This window comes from Bubalus kerabau, chromosome 11, assembly GCF_029407905.1.
Source record: "Bubalus kerabau isolate K-KA32 ecotype Philippines breed swamp buffalo chromosome 11, PCC_UOA_SB_1v2, whole genome shotgun sequence".
NCBI lineage: Eukaryota > Metazoa > Chordata > Mammalia > Artiodactyla > Bovidae > Bubalus > Bubalus kerabau.
Genome location: NC_073634.1, coordinates 70,684,158 through 70,703,318, shown reverse-complemented (window position 1 = coordinate 70,703,318; position 19,161 = coordinate 70,684,158). Strand labels below are relative to the sequence as shown.

Below are 19,161 nucleotides of genomic sequence, written 5' to 3'. Positions count from 1 at the left end.
CCATGCCGTTTGCCCAAGCATTTAAGAAGGGGGATAAAAGGAATAAGACTTAGTAAGTACATTCTAGGTTGAAAAAGTCATGAATGTCTCCTCATCTGTCAGAAAAGAGGTTTTAGATCTCATGAAATACAGTAGCATGAAGATTCTTGTCCTATTTTTGAATCACAGGTTGGAAAACCTGCATTCACCTAGTGCTCCACAATTTCTAGTGGTAATAAACTCTGTGACTGAATGCCTGGATGCTGTTTTGTTTGGGATAATATCAAGATGAAGAGGTCAGAAGGAGGTGGCTTTCTAGACATTTTAGTTGAAGCTCTGAGCAGAGTTCAGGAGTGACAGCTTTAATAATCCTCTCAGGCTGATTGCAATAAGGTCAGTAGCGTAAACGCTCAACAAGCTTCTAGATGGGAGGTTGTGAGCGAAGGTAACCAGCATTCCAAAAACAAAGTCACCACGCAGGTTCTCTGAAGCCTCCGGAATCGCGTGTATGATCCTCCAATTGGTTGTCGACCTTCCTCATTGAATCCCTCTCGGCTCTGGTCATCTCACACTTGCAGAGTCGTACCTGCCCTTGTCGTCTCCTTTCTGTCACATCAGTGCAGCCGGGGAGGGTGCAGTCCTGGAGGTGTGGCAGCCTGAGCCCGAATCTTGCCCCCACAGCCTTGTGACCTCTGCCTGCACTCCGTTCTCCCACGTGTCAAGTGGGACAGTGAGGCCTTGGAAGAATGTCAGGAAATACGTGGGGCAGGGTTGGGCCCCACATGTTAAGTGCTGCTAGTTGCTGACACCATTTTATTACTCTCATCCCCCCATGCCTTCCTGTTCTTGGTTCCACTTAACCTGCGTCCTGCACTTTCTCCAAGGCCCAGCATTATCTCGTCTCCTTATTCTTGAGAGTGCTAGCCCATAGTGCGTCCGGTCCCGTGTTTTTAGTTTCCAGTCCCCAGGATGGTGCTGCCCCAGCCACAGAGGCCTGTCTCTGCTTCGGTCTCCTTCAGTCTCCCTACAGGTGCTCTCACCACCGTGCCTTCCTGCTGGCCGGTCTCTAATGAGAATGCTTATCCCCCAGATTGTTCATGGTGGCTCCCCTCACCAGAGTGACCTTTCCTGAATGTGCTGTTTACAGTGGCATCCGTCTTAACTGACATATATTTAACCTGCTGGGGTTTTTTTCCCCACAATGTTTATCAGTACCAGGCAAATATACTTTTTTTTTTTTTTAATCATCAGCTGGACCCTAAGCTCCAGTCACAGCCTTATTTGTGGAACTTAGAAAAGAGCTTGGCACATAATAGGTGGTAGTAGGAGTTCAAATGTATTTCTCTAATAAAGAAATGATCTTACATGTGTCCAGGGAGACTTGCAGTGTGCTTTCATGGTCATTCTCTTCCTTGTTTCATAAGAACAATAATAGAATTATTACCAGCTTTACTTTACAGATAAGAAACCTGCCCAAAGAAGTTTAAAGGTTTATTCATGGCCAAACATCTAAAATAGTCCCCAAGGTCTTCTGAACCCCAAGTCCAGTGTGGTTGCCACACATTGTGCTCTGTGCTACGTGTTTTGTTAGTGACGGTGCTGTTGCTGATGGAGGGCAGCAGCCGCCTGAGCTTGGAGGTTGTCACTAACTAGTGTCACAGGTCACAGGGACAGATGGCGAGGGGGCGGAGCTGTGGCTGCTGCCAGGCGATTTCACCTCCGTAATCTCACCTAATCCTCCCCACAGAATTTCACGGTGGCCAAAGCAGGGATTACTTTTCTCATCTACATCGATAGTTCTTTGATATTTCTCAGGCTTTCACTCCATTGATATCTCTGGTTCTCTTGTCTGTTTTTGAACACACCCTTAATTTCTTCTGGTTTTCCTATGAATATAGTTCTGTACAGTGGTATCTTTGTGGGAAGGAGGAAGGCAGGGTGGGGACCAGGTTAAATGTAGCATAATTCCTGAGTTCTATCAGTCAAACTAACCAGAAATACAAACCAAGTTTTTAAGGTCTGGGTAGAAAACAAAAACAAAGCCTCATTGTGCATCATCTTTATTCTGTCCCTTGCCTACTCAGTTTTCTTCCCTTTCCCAACAGAGATTTTGGTCCCTAGAATGACCTTGTTTGTGTTTTGATATGAGTTGGCTTTTCAATTTTCTAGATTGTATATTCTAGGATTAGAAGTATAGCATCTGATTTGGGAAGGGACTACTCATATCCAGTGGGAGAAACATGGTTTCAAATGACCCCTGTAGGGTGGCAGAGGCCAACAAGGAGGGTTGTTGCTGACAGACAGTGAATAAAGGAGTTAGAGGTCCCTTATGTGTGTAAAGACCAGAGGTGGCAATTTCTCTTCAAAGGGCCAAAGAATAAATATTTGAGGCTTGTCAGCTGTATAGGCTCTGTCTCAACTGCTTGACTCTGCTGTTGGAGCAAAACAACAGCCATAGACAAGAGGCCAAGTAACCTATGGGCATTGCTTGGTTTGGCCAGGTCTCACTTTGTCAACCCTTTCTAGCCGTAGCAAGTTCTGTAGATTTTTGTAGGGTGGCCAGGGAATGTTTTCCTGAGGAGTTATGACTTGAGCAAGGCCTTGAAGAATGGCTAGGAGTTGACTAGCAGAGAGGGAGCAATTGAATAAAAAGACAAACTAGTCATTGTAGGAAATGCTTAGGAGACATTGAGCAAATCAGCCTGACTAATGTTTGGACATTTGGTTCCTCATTGACTGGATTCCTATTATAGGGGCGTTTCTGAGCTTAAAGAATTAAGAAACTCCTGTCCTTACGCTTGTAGCCAGGACACTGGGTGAGTGTAGTCATCCCTACCAGGTAGGAGGGTGGGAATGGGGGGTTTTGGGTAATTATTCTGTCCCCTGCCCTGGCAGAAAGGCAATTACCTGTCCTTCTCTAGAGTTGGATTGCCTAGGTGCACTTCCTTGCTTAATCACTGTGAGCCTCACTTTCTCTGTCTGTATAATGGGGATTATTGTTATATTGTTACTGTAAGGATTGAATGAGATAATCCATGTAAAGTGATGAGACAGTCAGTCAGTAAATAGTAGCTATTCTTTTTAAAACCTCTAAATTCCACTGGAAATATTAGTGTTGCCTTGTTGGAGTTATTTTAGATTCCTGAAGTGAGTATACGTTCAGGATAGCTTGACTGTTTCACTTTGTGTAAATAGATTAAACTGATGAGCATTATAAAAAGCTGTAGATGGTAGAAATATTTGCCTGATTCAGTCTTGTCTTTGGGGAACAAGTCTCTCCTAAGAATTCTTAACCACAAGAGCATATCCGCCCAAGTTTATGGTCATCGTTCACACTGCCTGAAGGGCTAAAACCCCAAGGTCAAAACTGTAGCGCCTACAATTTTGTGAAGTGATTGTAGGTTATTAGTGCCCCTGGTGCATAAGTACGTTATTCCTAGAAGAATAATAGACCTTAAACTCAGGCCTCTTAAGGCTTCCCACAGATGAATTCTGAGGAACACGAATCAACAACAACAGTGGCAAAACCTCTCACAATAATATATCGTGAGTGATACTCAGTTGGAATAAGGAATAATAAACTGTAGAGTCAGTTTTTAAAGACTTTAGGTATTATATTTATAAAATGCAGACTATAATTTTTATAATCTATAATCCTAGAAAAATTAAAAGAAAGTATAGAAACAGGAGACATCATAGTTGGCAAGATATTTTTAAAAGAACTACTAGTAGTCGGGGCCTGGGTATTTGGTGGCTCCTGTCTTATTTCCGACAGCTTCTCTCCCTCCCTCCCTCCCTCTCTCTCTCTCTCTCTCTCTCCCTCTCCCTCTCTCACACACACACACACAGTGTGTCATATGTATTTCTCTTTTTCAGTTTATTCCATTCAACAAACATTTTCTACTCCAAGCACCATGTTAGGCATTGGTAGAGAAGATGACAAATATCTGTGCTTGTCCTTAAGGAGCTTCTAGTCTACTCTTACCTTTGTTTTCCAAAGGTGATCAGTCTTTGGAAGGCTGAAGACAAAAGACAATGGAGGCCACAGACTTATTGACCTAACAAGATTTTTTGGCTACCATTTTACTGCCCACACATAGCCAGGTCTGTCCTCCAGCACACCAGTCAGCTCAGTTCACCTCTGCCAAAAATTAATGCATCTTGAGTACGGTAGTACCCATGTTTTGGAATTGTTATATCTTTGGCAGAATCCTTTGACACCAAGAATTTCTCTAGGTTCTGGTCTTTGGAAGCTCCCTCCTACCCAGAACTCCTAACTCACTGCCCAGAGAATACATCTACAAAAATAGAAGGATGGTACTTTCACAGGAGAACTGTGCATTTGCCCACACGCCTTTAATCACTTTGAGAAATAACTAAAATATAGCAAATATTTATTAATTCAGAAAATTCTTACCTACCATGGTAAACAAATTGATATATATGTTTAGAATTCTGGTCTAAGTGAAATCACTGATATCAGGAAGAACCAAGTACTGAAGGAATGTAGGGAAAGGGTGACATTTTTCTGAGGACGGTTTCAAGGAAGATGTGGCATTTGAACTAGAGTGGTTCAGACAGTAAACAATCTCTCTGCAATGTGGGAGACCCAGGTTCAATCCTTGGGTTGGGAAGATCCCCTGAAGAAGGGGATTGCTACCAACTCCCATATTCTTGCCTGGAGAATCCCATGGACAGAGAAGCTTGGCGGGCTTTTAGTCCTTGCGGTTGCAAAGAGTCGAACATGACTGAGCAACTAACAGTTTCCCTTTCACTTTTGAAAGATGAATGGGATTTTGATAGCTGGGTAAGGAGCTGGTGATCATCGGAAGCATTCTAGACTGAAAAAAAGGCAGGAGAAAAGATACGGTCTTGAAAGTACTGTAGGAGGGCTGTTTCTGCAGAGGTGAGAAGTGTGGCTAGAAATCCAGAAAAATGGAACTCTTTGCTTTCCCACTGTGGAATTTCCTCTTCAGCACTCTGCTCTCCACTCTCATTTTCCCCTGTTACTGTGCATCTCTTTTTATTTCACTTGGAATGACCCCTGTTGATATACTTGGAGGAGAATAACTTTCCGATGCATATTGATGAGATTATCAGAAATAAAACCTTTGTATGTAATGTACACCAAATTTTCAAACCAGTATTAAACGATATCTTGGAATGGGCGGTTGCACAATGTTTTTCAGGTTGAGAATATTCTCTTGCATGACCGAGGCCACTATGTCCTGTGTGACTTTGGAAGTGCTACCAACAAATTCCAGAATCCACAAACGGAAGGAGTCAATGCAGTAGAAGATGAGATTAAGAAGTAAGCTTTTCCTCCTTTCTCGGAGTTTTATCCGTTATCGGATCAACAGTTTTACTTTCAGCTTATGATTGAGAGGGTCAGGGGGAAAAGACAGTGGTGCCAGTCAGTTGTCCCTCATCTCAGAACATCATATTAGCAGTTGGGTTGCTTGATTTTTAGGTGGAGGATAGGGAGGGGATTCACAATCATAGATCAGTGGACTAAAACGAAGGAATTTTGTAGCACTTTATCAATGGTCCTGTGGTACACAGATCTTTTGATTTTTATCCCAGAGCCCTTAAAAAGGTTCACACACCATGGAAGTACTGTGATGTCTTTCAGTGGGATCACAGCAGCTGTGACATTACCAGTCAGTCGGTTGTGCTTTTTACTGAACCCTAAATTGCTGTATATTTTTTCCTGCTCATAAGGAGCTAACCTGCAATTTAGTGGAATTAATGGTGAGTAGGGCTATTAAAGTCTCTACAGACACTGAATCACTGACTTACATGAGAAACAGCTTGTTAGATTTGTCACTCCAGTAAGAACCTGGGCTGTTTTCCCCTGTTGTCCAGAGTGTTAAATTTTTCAGAGGCAGCAGCGCTGACTGTTACTGCTAACAATCAGCAGTGTAGAGTGCGCCCATATCCTGATCCCTTCCTGCTTCACCCTTGGCAACCCAGCCTGGGGCAGGAGGGCTTCTGGTCCCAGGCCCTGGTGGGCATCTAAGCCACAGAGCGCTCTGGGCTCTAGAGGCTCAAGCAGCACAAATTGCAGGCTTGGTAACACTAACTCTCACTTTGAAGATGAACTTCTACTTCTCTTTTCTTGAGCCAGGGAAGAGAGAAAAGCTGTTGTCTCAGCCCTATTCCATCAGCAAAGATCCATCCAGCTCCAGGCCCACTTCCTGCCTAGCCAGGGCCCATTTTCTATCCTGAGTGTCCCAGCCAGCGTCACATCTCTGTGTCGAACCGCATCTAAGGGGATTACTGTATATTTTAAAAAACAAACCAGCCAAATAGAGTGTCAGACAATAAGGATTTATAGGAGACATTTTTGTTATTTAAGGACCCATGGAAAGTTGCTTTTAGGGTTTATTTAAAGCCTTAGTGTCTGCGTCCACCTGCTCTTAGAGTGGGAGGACGGCACTCCGAGGGTGTGGTGTGTGCCAAGGACAGCTCTTCATCCCACCTGCACTAACGTCCCGTCCTCTCTTCTCCCGAGTGCTCCCAGGGAACTTGACTGTACTGATACATATATTCTTTAAAAAGTAATTCTGCTACTCCTGGTTTTTAATTATAGCATTGACATATTTAACAAAAAAATGAATCTCTTGATTGTAGGTACACAACGCTGTCCTATCGCGCACCAGAGATGGTCAACCTGTACAGTGGCAAGGTCATCACGACGAAGGCAGACATTTGGGTAGGTGTCAACAAAGCTATCTGCATCTCAGATGTCAGTAGTCTTGGCTGTAAACTCCCCAGCCTAATCCAGACTGTGCCGTAGCCAGAGTGGCCACTGTACTGCATCCCTGTCTACTTACCCCTCAGGGTTATTCTTGCCTCGAGGTGATCAGCCACTGCTTCTTGAAGCCTGTCAAAGACAATGACTTCAGACCTCTGGGAAAGTTATTCAGGTCACCTGCCCATTACTTAGGTGGTCTTCACATGTGTTACTAGTTCTTAAGGGCAGAACCAGCTGAATACTTGTTCTCTTTTGAAGCACAATTGGGTAATGATGGTAGAAATAATGACAGACAGGTAAATAGTGATGTTGGGTTCTAAATTCAAGTTCCAAATAGGTTAATAATGCCTAGTGTTTAGATCGGCTAGTAAATGTGGATGGTGCCAGTATCTCTCAGTAATCCCATTTTCAGTTATGGTAGATAAACCTCTAGTAGCACTCTGCTTCTCTTATTTTTTCAGGCTCTCGGATGTTTGTTGTATAAATTATGTTACTTCACTTTGCCATTTGGGGAGAGTCAAGTGGCAATTTGTGATGGAAACTTCACAATTCCTGATAACTCTCGATATTCCCAAGACATGCACTGCCTAATTAGTAAGTATTTTAAGGTTCTGGTTTCATATTTTTACTTCTGATCTCTAGAAATGGAATGGAAGATAAAGGGGTTAGATTCCATGAGTGATGAGTTGGATGGAAAAATAAAGAAATCAATTGATAATGATTGGTTGCTCAAAGATCATGTAACGGTGTTGAGTTAGAGTTGTGAGTCTTTTTGCCACTTGGTTTCCCACCTGGGCCGGCCACCCAAGCAGAAATCCTTACTGGGCTTTGAGCATTGCAGAGCATTGCTCTGTTCTCTTGCAGTCTGTGTGAAAGCTCCGGTACCAAAGGAGTCCAGCTGACTCAGATCAAGTGATAAGAAATTCGTCTTTGCAAAACTGGAAGCAACTCAAATTAAAATGATGGCAATGCATTGGCTGAAGTGAATTCATAATTGAGACCATACCTCAGTGGAACTAGTTTTTTCCTGTCATTTAGGTTCATCACTGGATTTCGATAAGAGGCATTTAAACTCAATATTTTAAAAGATTTTAAGATTCCTCACTCTTTTATATCTTCATAGTAAGCATATGAACTAATGTTCATTAATCAGATGGCAGAGTAAGTAATCTTTACTCAAACCCCTGTACTGGAATGATGAAGTAACAGATTTTTATTATATTTTTACTTTGGTCAAGACGTTCAGTATCTACATTTAACAATCACAGACTGTAAATCCTAAATGGGGATGCACTGGAGAAGACAGATGAAGCCAGTGTGAGCGGAGCATCTGACATTTGTTGAAGGCCTACTTGTACCTCATTTAATTCTTAAAACTGTATATAGTAAATATAATTATCCCTATTTTACAAACAAGGAAACAGTACCTCAAAAAGTATAGGTATTGTACCCAAGTTAAGATAGTTTTAGCTTCTAAGTGACCACCTGTTCCGTTATACTAGTTTTATCAATTAATCTCTTCTGTTTATTAATACAAAAGTAGGGGCAATATTTGAAGAAATGGAGTATGGTATTTAATGGTTGTTGGATTGCTTTCGGGGGTAAAGCATTATATCTGTGCTAAAATGGCAGCTTTATAAATGAGCTTGGAAAGAAATATGCAAAAAAATGGCCAAATTTGTTGCTAGAATGGTAGTATTTTTTGATAAAATTTTTTTATTTACTTTTGTGCAACAAATTTGTATTAGGAAAAACAACTCTATGAATGTGTATAATATGGCATCTTTCCTACACTCTGATCTATTTCACTTTACAAACTATTGGAAGAGTCCACTGTCACCCTCATACATTTCCATCATTCCCCCCGCATACCCTTTCACTTCCAACACAAGGTTCCCCCGCTTTTCAGTTTCTGTCAGGAGTGTCACCATTCGAGCCTAGATGACTGAAATGTGACGTTTTCTTTGGATCTGGCCAGCAAGAAAAAAACAGAGTCAGTCATTTCCTAAGTGGTAGCATTAATGCTTTCTCTGAAGTTTCTCCTGGTTTTCATGACATTCTCTCTGTTCTCATCACCGCCACCATAATACATTCCAACCTTGTCAGCTCATGCATGTACTGGTAAACTGGCCAGCCTCTCCCCTCCTTCCATCTGTCCAGCACACCCTCACTATGAGATTAATCTTATAAAATGCCACCCTATCAGGTCCCTATTCAGTTAAACCTCGTGCTTGCCAATGGTCCCGCATATTCTGGTTTCGTTCTCCCCACCTTATTTCCCTTTATTCTCTGATGAGGAAACCTCTGTCCTGTCCTCTTGGCTCATCTGTTCCTTGCAACAAAGTGTTCTCTTGCCTTTCTCCCAGTCCATTTTTTCTCAGACTGTTTTCTTACCTGGAATTCTTTTTTTCTGTGTTTCCCTTGACTCACTAAATTTTTTCCTGCCTTCAAGGACCAGCTCAGCTCCTGCCTTTTCTGCAAAGCCCTTCACCAGGATGCAGCCTCATCAGTCTTTTCTCAACTTAGTGTCCAAACCATTCCTTTGATTACTTAAGCAATACATTGCCTCACATTACTGTTTGTGTGTGTGTGTGTGTGTGTGTGTGTGTGTCTTCTCAATATTTTTTTTTCCCCCGGGGATTTTTCCAGCGTCAGAAAGGGCAGAAGTTTAAAGGACCGGAGACAGACACGTGATCTATATAGATCACGGTAAAAGTAGAGATGTATTGTTACCTTGCAGTTTCTTTTAGATGGGAAACTAGCTAATACCTCCAACAAAAGAATGATAAGTACACTCTTGAAATTTGAGTTTAGGTTATAATTATTAAGAACAATCATTTGTTTAGCTGACAGTATGAAAGAAGGGGGCCAGAATTTCCTAGGAACCAGAAGAGGAATGTGTTAACTTCCACATTGAGAACTTGAGTCCCTGTTGTGCAGCACACAGAACTTGAACTTAAAGTATTTTTGTTACAATTCAAAAGCGTTATTTTCTTGCGGATATTTAAAATTTTTAGGAAAGCCAGAGCTTCCCTTTCTGAGAGGGGAGGAAGAGGGCTAATTGCACTCTCTGACTTTTCTGAGAAGTAATTTTAAAACAACAGAATTTTGGTAATAGAGAAATTATGCCTCTTAGCTAATGTAATAACTCTTCGGGTATCATTAAACAAGTTCATGTCTGTTTATCTTAGGGTACATGTTGGAACCAGACCCTGACAAAAGGCCGGATATTTACCAGGTTTCCTACTTCTCATTTAAACTACTCAAGAAAGAATGCCCAATTCCAAATGTACAGGTATGTGAGAGGTACTTTTTAGGGGAAGTAAACATGATTGAATTGTCCTTTAGTGTTCCTGGGGTAATAGTCAGCTGTTTAAAATGAATGTAAGTGTTCCTTGCTTTATCTAGTAAGGGGCATTCAAACAAAGCTAACTATGAAGCAGTTGCTTTAAATAGAATCCAGCTTTCCCATAGAATTTAATTATAAAACTGAGGCAGTTACACATACATATACCCAAGCACCCTAGGAATTGAGTTGAACACTTTGGGTGAAGATTGACCAGCCTTACCCTGTCAGCAGGCATACTTCTCTGCGAGTCACTGGCCTGTGTATTTACCTAGAGGAGGTTAGGCAGGCTGCTTTCCAAAAGCAAGGCCCTGGACTCGCCCCTGCGCTTGGTGGAACTTGAGCCTGTTGTCGCTTTTCTCCTTCGTTGTAGTGGAGCTTTCCTGATGTTGCTTCTGTTGCTGACAAGTCTGTAACCCACACACTTTTCTTCTACCCTCCCCACACACTTGGCAGCCATCAGAAGGTTTTCCGCTCGTAGTCATCCTAAACTCTACACCCAGTTTTCTGAGTACAGTGCTTGCAGGCATGCTTTTGACAGACTTGGTATATTTCTCATGTCATAGTATGATCCAACTTTGTTGAGTATTTTACTAATAGACACTGTAATAAGTAATTTCTGCTTGGAAATTGTCTTGCCAGTTTCTCCAGTGATGAACTTCTGATGTCACTACTAGGGTTTGAAGCTGCTAATAAATAACACTTGTCCTTCACTGCCACATTTGGAATCAGATGTGGGAATCATTCAGATGGAGCTCAGCATATTGGTTTCATTACTAATAAAACTGAGTCAGAGAGTGTGGCTTGACCAGTCAGCATCCCTACCATTAGCTCTGCATGACTGAGCAGCGTCCCTGATTCCTGAGGGACATATTCTTTCATAAAGGAGGGGAGGGGAGGGTGGCCAGGCCAGCTCCCTTTTCTCTCCCAGTCTTATCAGTCAAGTAAGCTACTCTTTCCCTTGGGAGAAGAATGTTTGTGAGGTGGGAGAGAAATGAGGAGAAATTTCCTAGCAGAATCACCCTCCCCCACACCTGAAAGCTTGAATGAAATGGAGGCGCCTCCTAAAAGCTACTTTCATGACCAGTTTTCCATAGTTCAGATTTCTCAGATTAAAACAGGGGATACCGAGCACTAACCTAACACGATATGATATCTTTTGCTGTCTCACTTTCTCACTCATGATGTTAAATAACGTGGATTAGAATTGCAAGCATTCAGATTGGTAACTTGTTTTTAAAAAGTAAGTTTTGGAAGTGAGCCAAAATAGGAGAAGGAAGTCAAAAGGGACAGACTTCCAGGTATAAAATAAGTAAGTCCTGGGGATGTAACGTGTAGCATGGTGACTATACTTACTTAATAATACTTGTATTACATTTGAAGGTTGCCAAGAGAGTAAATCTTAAAAGTTCTCATCACCAGAAAAAAAAATTTATAACCACTGATAGATATTAACTAGACAAAGATTGTGGTGATTATTTTGTGATATTTGCAAACATCAAATCAATGATATTGTATACCTGAAGCTAATTGAGTGTATGTCAGTTACATCTCAATTTTTTAAAGTCTGTGATATCCTTTTAAAATTTTCTTTCAATTCTCTAGAACTCTCCCATTCCTACAAAGCTCCCTGAACCAGTGAAAGCCAGTGAGGCAGCTGCAAAGAAGACCCAGCCAAAGGCCAGGTAAGAAATGCCTGAGTGAGCAAGTATCCTACTGCTTGTTGCTCCAGTAGTAGGGGAGGGCGCCTAGCGTTTCTTGATTCTTCCATTGCCAGGGCCAGAGGCTGCACAGAACAGGAAAGGAAGCTCAGTCTCCCCCAGGCAGAAACTGCTCTTTGGGACTGCCAGTTGGAATACAATAAAAGACAGTGATCTACATCTGAAAGAGAATCAAAAGCCCTGTGGCTGTTCCCTTTGCATGGGAATAGGTGCAGATAATTCAGAACAGGGCAACAGCAGATCTTAAACATTGCTAGTACAAGACTGTCCTAAACTCATGTCCTGGCCTTTGCATAGCCTGGTCCACCACCTTAATCTCCAGGAATTCTTACTTTCTGTGGCTCTAGCCACATTGGGCAAGGACAGGTCAAAAGCATTTGAGTTGGAAGAGCAAAAAGCCTGTGGATCTTAACTAATCCATATTCTAAGAAGCCGGCCAAGGGAAGAGTCAAGAAGCTAAGATTTTATTAGGGGAAATGCCCCTGTGAGAGACAATAGGGAGGGTGCCAAGGACGCTGGGAGAGCCATCAGAGAGCCTCCCAACAGTGAGGGAGTGACCCAGAGATGGGGAGTTGAAGATTGGTTCGAAGTGACCTGGACTGCCTGTCATACAATGTAAGGAAGGTGCATCATCGGAGAATCCTGTCTTGTAGGAATGGGCCTGGCTTAATAACCCTGTGGCTAGGACATGAAGGCTGAGAGCAGCCTCTGGGAAGCGTGGCCTCAGAGCACACAGTGCAGTGGATTTCAGGAGCACTAGTGGATTTCAGTTTCGGTTCTTGGTCTTTTACACCCTTGTAGTCGAAGGTCTGCAAGGCACATCCTCATGGCTGCCATGCCTTCCGAATGGCAGGTTCTCATGGTGGTCTGGAAAAATGTTTATATCCCACTTTCCTACCACACTCCCATGGCAAGGCACCTTAGCACAAACTGTATCAACAAAGCACCCTATTGGGACTTCCTGGTGGCTCAGTGGTAAAGAATCAGCAGGAGACATGGGTTCGATCCCTGGTCCAGGAAGATCCCACATGCCTTGGAGCAACTAAGCCCATGCACCCACAACTCCTGAGCCTGTGCTCTTGGGCCCGCGAGCCTCAACTACTGAAACCCACATGCCCTAGAGCCCATGAACCGCAACAAGAGAAGCCAGTGCGGTGAGAAGCCCGTGCTCCGCTATGAAGAATAGCCCTCACTCGCTGCAACTAGAGAAAGCCCAAGCAGCAACGAAGACCCAGCACAGCCAAAAATAAATAAAATGATATAAAAACAAAGCACCCTAGGTGGAGATGTGTGAATTTTAATAGAATAGTATCTTTTAAACTTCTATGTTTTAAAAAATTCTTGAACATTTATAAAATGCCTGGGGCTATTCCAGATGTGGTAGTAAAATAATAAGACTGGTTTTTAACAAACTTAGCTAACTGCTTCCATGATGTTAGTTTGCAGTTTGTTTATATCTTAAGTGAGTCTGCCATGTTCACTTTTGGGAGTTGCTTTTGGGGCTGATTTTGGTCTTATGGTAATCTTGTACTCGGCTCAGGTATGGTATGTACAGAGGCTACACAGAGATCCGTTCCCACTAAAGCATAATCATTTGTAAGAATTCTATCACCCACTGACATTTGAGTGGTACTCTGTTGTGTAAAATGGAGAACATGATACCTACATCATGAGGCAGACATGAACATCGAGTCTACCTGTGACTGTCAAACTTATGTAAACTCCATGATGCCCAAACTATTGTTTTGTATGACCTCAGTAATGCTGAAAGAATATGCAAATCTTAGAGCCAAGAGATTTGGGTCTAAATTGTCCAATATATAATATGCTATGATTTCATTTCCATGATCATATTCACTCCCTAGTGCTGAGAGGTGGGTTTTTCTTTCAAACTTTATTTTTAAAAAGTAGCCCTATTCATGGAGGCATCATATACACCAGATACCATACTGGGTACTTTACATACGTCAAGTGACCTTCAGCCCTTCAAACAAACCTGTGAGGTTGTTGCTGGTCTCACTTTACAAGTGAAGATATGGAAAGTGAGACGTGTACGTCAGTTGCCCAGGTCGTCAGTCAGTATGTGGTTAATGAAAGACCCACAGCTCCAGCATCCTCACTCTTTCTCCTCCGCACACGCAGTGGTTTGCCCAGGATCACACAGGGCAGTGTAGAGCCAGATCTCCTGTCTTCAAGACTGTATCTTCGTACAACATATTGAGATCCATGCAAACGGACATTTTGAGCACTCTTCAGTTTCTGGAATGGTTTTACAGTTGTTGATACATTTGATGTTCGCATCTGCCTCATAATGTAGGCATTATTGTCCCCACTGTATGCCTGGAGGAGGAAATGGCAGCCCAGTATTCTTGCCTGGAGTAGCCCCTGGAGAGAGGGACCTGGCAAGCTTCAGTCCATGGGGTCTCAAAGAGTCCGACACAACTGAAGTAACTTGGCACACACACACCACTGTATACATAAGGGACCCCAGGCCAAGAGGTTCAATGCCAAGCCTGTTGTCGCAGTTAGTTAGTGGGGAGCTCAGAGACACAGGTTCGATCCCTGGGTCAGGAAGATCCCCTGGAGAAGGAGGTAGCAACCCATTCCAGCATTCTTGCCTGGAAAAAAAAAAGTCCCGTTGTCAGAGGAGCCTGGCAGGTTGCAAAGAGTTGGCGGCTGTGCACAAGCATGAGAGTTCAAGTAGAATTTTCTCTGACTCCAAATTCCATTGATTGTAAAAATATTGCCCTTAGAAGACCAATACAGAAGTTCTTGGCATTTGGTTTTCTACAGAAGCCTGTTTACCTCCCTCACCCTGAACTTGATCTTTCATACCCCTTTCTCCTCTTTCCCAACATCTATCCCGTTTTCCTCCCTGATTCCTTCCCCAGATCATAGCTTCCCCCAGTGTGGTAGCTTTTGTATTACCAGTTCCCCTACCCCCAGCATGAAAGTAAGAAGCTAGTGAAAAGCCTCAGGGTCTGGAATGGACCTGTCTTGGAGGTATGTCATGAGGAAGAACCAGCTCTGCCTGACTTCCTATTTTGAATTTTATGGAGACTGTGCCAGACATATTTTGGAAATATTCACGAAGCTTGTTTATTTTGGCCTTCATCTCGGCTATAACTCCCAGAAGTGTATTTGCAAAGAACAGTCGCTGTGACCTGAGTTAGGTAGCAGCCAGCTGCCTGCACTGCTCAGAATCAAAGGAAGCTACCACCTGAGTGGCAGCACTATTACAGAGAGCAAGCTGACCACACTCTGAACTTACTTGGATTAGGTCTGGCAGTGAGTTCCAGAAAGTGCAAATGACAGTGGCTTATATAAGGTAGATTTTTTTTCTCTCTCTCTCAAGTAAGCAACATCTGGAGGCAAGTAGTCCAGGGCTGGTACAGAGTTCTGTTCGACAAAGCCGTCAGGTACCCAGGCTGCTTTAAGCTCATCACTCTACCATCCTTGCGGTTGTGGCCATGCCCTCATGGACTGATATGGCAGTTGTGGCCATCCCTCTTCCAAGCAGTAGGATCAAAGAATAGCCAAAGAAGAGAGACAAAGAGCATGCATGGAGTTTCTTAAAGTTTCCAGAAACTGCTCCATAACAATCTGTATATATCCCATTAGGGATATAAACAGAACTTAGATGCATGGCCATACCTGATTACATGTGAGACTGGGCAATGAGATTTTTACTATGGGTGACCCTATGCCCAGCTAAAAATTGTTGTTACTATGAAAAAAAGCAATATGTGTACTGAAAGAAATGGAGCTCCTGTCAGACTCCCCACATCCTGTGTCTTGAGTTACTTACGTTCCTTTTAGTTGCCTTATTGGATTAACTCAGTTGATGCTTTTTATTATCAAGAGACCATTTTGACAGCTAGTGCTAATCAATTTTGAGTCCCTCTGCATCTGAAAACCACCTACTTTAAACCCCTTTTTGCCTCATCACCAAAGTATATTCTAGGAACTTCTGGTTAACTATTAGGCAAGACGGTCCCAAGATCAAAAAAGCTTTGAGAAACACTGTGTTCTATATAATGGTCTCTTTGAGGTTTTCTATGCACATTCACACATAAATGTTCTGCTAGTCAGAAATCTGCTTTGTGTATTTTGATCAATATGTTAAAACTTATTTGCCCACTTTTTTTTTTTTCCATAATACATAGTAATATAACATCCTGTGAAATATCCTTTGGGAAATGTCAATTAAGTGAATCTGGGTGGTTTCGGTAAATGTGGAGATGAAAGCTTATCCATTATATACTCCGTCTACCCCTTCTCCATTTTCCCATACTTTAACCGGAATCTTCTTTTTTTCCCTCCTTTTCTTTTTCTAGACTGACAGATCCCATTCCCACTACAGAGACGTCAATTGCACCCCGCCAGAGGCCTAAAGCTGGGCAGACTCAGCCCAACCCAGGAATCCTCCCCATCCAACCAGCCCTGACCCCTCGGAAGAGGGCCACAGTTCAGCCCCCGCCTCAGGCCGCAGGTCAGTGACAAGACTGTTTGAAATGTGGAACACCTCTCTGTTATCCTGGACAGTAGAGAAGCCTTGGGAAACCTGGTTTTTCCTGGAATGAAATCTAGAGGCACATAAAGAATAATGGTTTTCCTTGGGACTTCCCTGGTGGCTTAGACTGTAAAGAATCTGCCTGCAATATGGGAGACCTGGGTTTGATCCCTGAGTTGGGACGATCCCCTGGAGAAGGGAATGGCTACCCACTCCAGTATTCATGCCTGAAGAATTCAATGGACAGAGGACCCCCAAGGGCTATAGTCCATGGGATAGCAAAGAGTTGGACACGACTGATCAACTAACACTTTTCACTTTTACACTTTGGGACTTTCCTGGTGGTCCACTGGTTAAGACTTCACCTTCCAATGTAGGGAGTGCCTACAAGTTTGATTCTTGGCCAGGGAGCTAAGATTCCATACGCCTTGCAGCCAAAAATCCAAAACATAAAACAGTAATAATATTATAACAAATTCAATAAAGACTTTAAAAATAGTTCACATCAAAAAAGAATTTTTTTTTTTTTTAAAAAAGGAATAAAGGTTTTCCTTGAAGAACAAGAGGTGAGCTGCCATCGAAATTGTACGTTAAGTGACCAGCAAAAGGGAAGGCTCTCACTGAGTTCTCCAGTGGATCTCCAAGGCCACTGAAGCCTGTTACCTCTACTTTTTCTAGTCTTGGCCCTGATTTTATGGGATTGAGCTATCTTACATCTCCTGCATTGGCAGGTGGGTTCTTGACTACTGGCACCACCTGGGAAGCCCGTGGTCCATTCATCCCATACCTACCTCTCTATTTCATGTACTTCATATTTAAAAAAAAAAACAAAACTTTTTTTTGACACAGACGAATTATTTCTTTAATGCTGTGTCTCTTGAGGTATCTCTCACCTCTTTATGTATTGACATTCTGTTTCTGATGAGTTGACTGAGTTTATTTTTGTGAAGAGGATTGATCCAAATTGTAAGTAACTGAACACAGCTATCACTCTCCAGGAAGCTGCTTTTGATGAATTTGGTGGCCCTTTACTAACAATCAGACATGCAGACTGGGATTGTGAAACATACATGTAAACCAGCAAAGAATGCTTTTGTGCTGCAGCAGGCTGACAAAGATTGTGTTTATGTATGGTCACATCAAAGGCCAGTTGAATATGTAGATTTTCAGGGTGCTGACTAAAGGAGTGATTAACTAAATGGGACGGCAAATAGGGAGGACTTTCTGGAGACAGGTCTTGAACCCTGTTAATGAACCGTGTTTTGAAAAATATGAGGCACATTGTTTGGCAAGAAGAAAGAGACTTCCAGGTGCAAGAACAGTGAGGAGCCCATGGGTCATGGGATTTATCTCTCCACGGATCACCCCTTCTTTATTGCTTTGGCAAGAGTTTCAAAGTTTTGAGCCCTTATATGGAGTTTATTCTCTTTGCAGGATCCAGCAATCAGCCTGGTCTTTTAGCCAGTGTTCCTCAACCAAAAACCCAGCCCCCACCCAGTCAACCCCTACCACAGTCTCAGCCCAAGCAGCCTCAGGCTCCGCCCACCTCACAGCAGCCGCCTTCCGCGCCGGCCCAGGCTCTGCCCACCCAGGCCCAGGCCACGCCCCAGCACCAGCAGCAACTCTTCCTCAAGCAGCAGCAGCAGCAGCAGCAGCAGACAGCGCCGCCCGCACAGCAGCCAGCGGGCACGTTCTACCAGCAGCCGCAGCAGCAGGCCCAGGCTCCACAGGTAAGGTGGTAAATCTGACCCTCACTCTGATCTGTGACAAGGTCCACTAGGTGCAATGAGAAGCCCTGGGAAGACAGAGCCATGACACACGGTTGACACACAGGTAGACACTGAAGCCTGATATAGTGGAGCCCTTGCTGCATCACTCGCACCTCTCCCCCTCTTCTTCTCAGGCCATGGGGAATTCTGTACCTCACTGAGGAACCTCAGCAAGAGAGCTGGTCTTTCAGGACTCTCTTTTGATTCTTTTTTCCTGATGTGACACCGTTCTCAAACTGAACCAAAAAAACAGCTATTTCTTATCATCCAGTAGTGTTTAATTCATTCTGTTGTGTCTTAATTTTAATTGGTTTGTATATTTTTTTCACGTTTTTTAATGATATATTTTTATGTCCCCTTTTATCCATAGGTGCCTTTCTCCTCTTTTTTTTCCTCCTTTGCCACTTTTTTTTTTAAAAAACCTGGGTCATTTGTCCTGTGGAATTTCCCACATCCTGAATTTGGTGGATAGCAGCCCCATGGTGCTGTTTAATATGTCCCACCACTGCCTGTGTAAACTGGTAATTTCTTGAGGCCTCTCAATATTTGCTTCAGGATGATAGTTCTTTGTTCTTCTGGTTACATCACATCAGGAGACATACAATAGTCTCACCTTACCTGCGGGGGATACATTCCAAGATGTGCAGTGGATGCTAAAACCATAGCTAGTACCAGCCCGATATATAATATGTTTCTTCCTATACATACATACCTATAGCAATGTTTAATTTATAAGTTAGGCACAGTAAGAGATTAACATAATAGCTAATAATAAAATATAGCAATTATAATATACTGTAATAAAAAGTATGTGAATGTAGTCTCTCTCAAAATATTCTTGCAGTGTAAATTACCTACTTGATGATGTGAAGTAAGGTGAATGACATGGACTTTGTGACATAACTTTAGGCTACTATTGATCTTCTAACCATGGGTCGGAGGGAGGATCATATGCTTCAGGGGATCCTGGATCATGGAGCCATGTTGATGGTTGGGTGTCTGGAGCAGATGATGTCAATGGTTGGAGATCCCAGGCAGGTGCAAGGGATGGTGCAAGGTTTCATCATGCTGCCCAG

The 19,161-nt window shown here is 42.9% G+C and overlaps 1 protein-coding gene across 4 annotated transcripts in view; it reads left to right on the top strand.

Annotated features, from left to right (window-relative positions):
* Positions 1-19,161, top strand: part of AAK1 (AP2 associated kinase 1) — a 173,129-nt gene that overhangs the window by 103,225 nt on the left and 50,743 nt on the right. For all 4 annotated transcript variants that reach the window (XM_055540537.1, XM_055540539.1, XM_055540541.1 and 1 more), the window contains exons 6-12: positions 5,169-5,290; positions 6,613-6,694; positions 7,198-7,330; positions 9,928-10,031; positions 11,688-11,767; positions 16,141-16,295; positions 17,751-18,046. In XM_055540537.1, the coding sequence (XP_055396512.1) occupies positions 5,169-5,290; positions 6,613-6,694; positions 7,198-7,330; positions 9,928-10,031; positions 11,688-11,767; positions 16,141-16,295; positions 17,751-18,046 (972 nt within the window). The remainder of the gene's footprint in view (positions 1-5,168; positions 5,291-6,612; positions 6,695-7,197; positions 7,331-9,927; positions 10,032-11,687; positions 11,768-16,140; positions 16,296-17,750; positions 18,047-19,161) is intronic.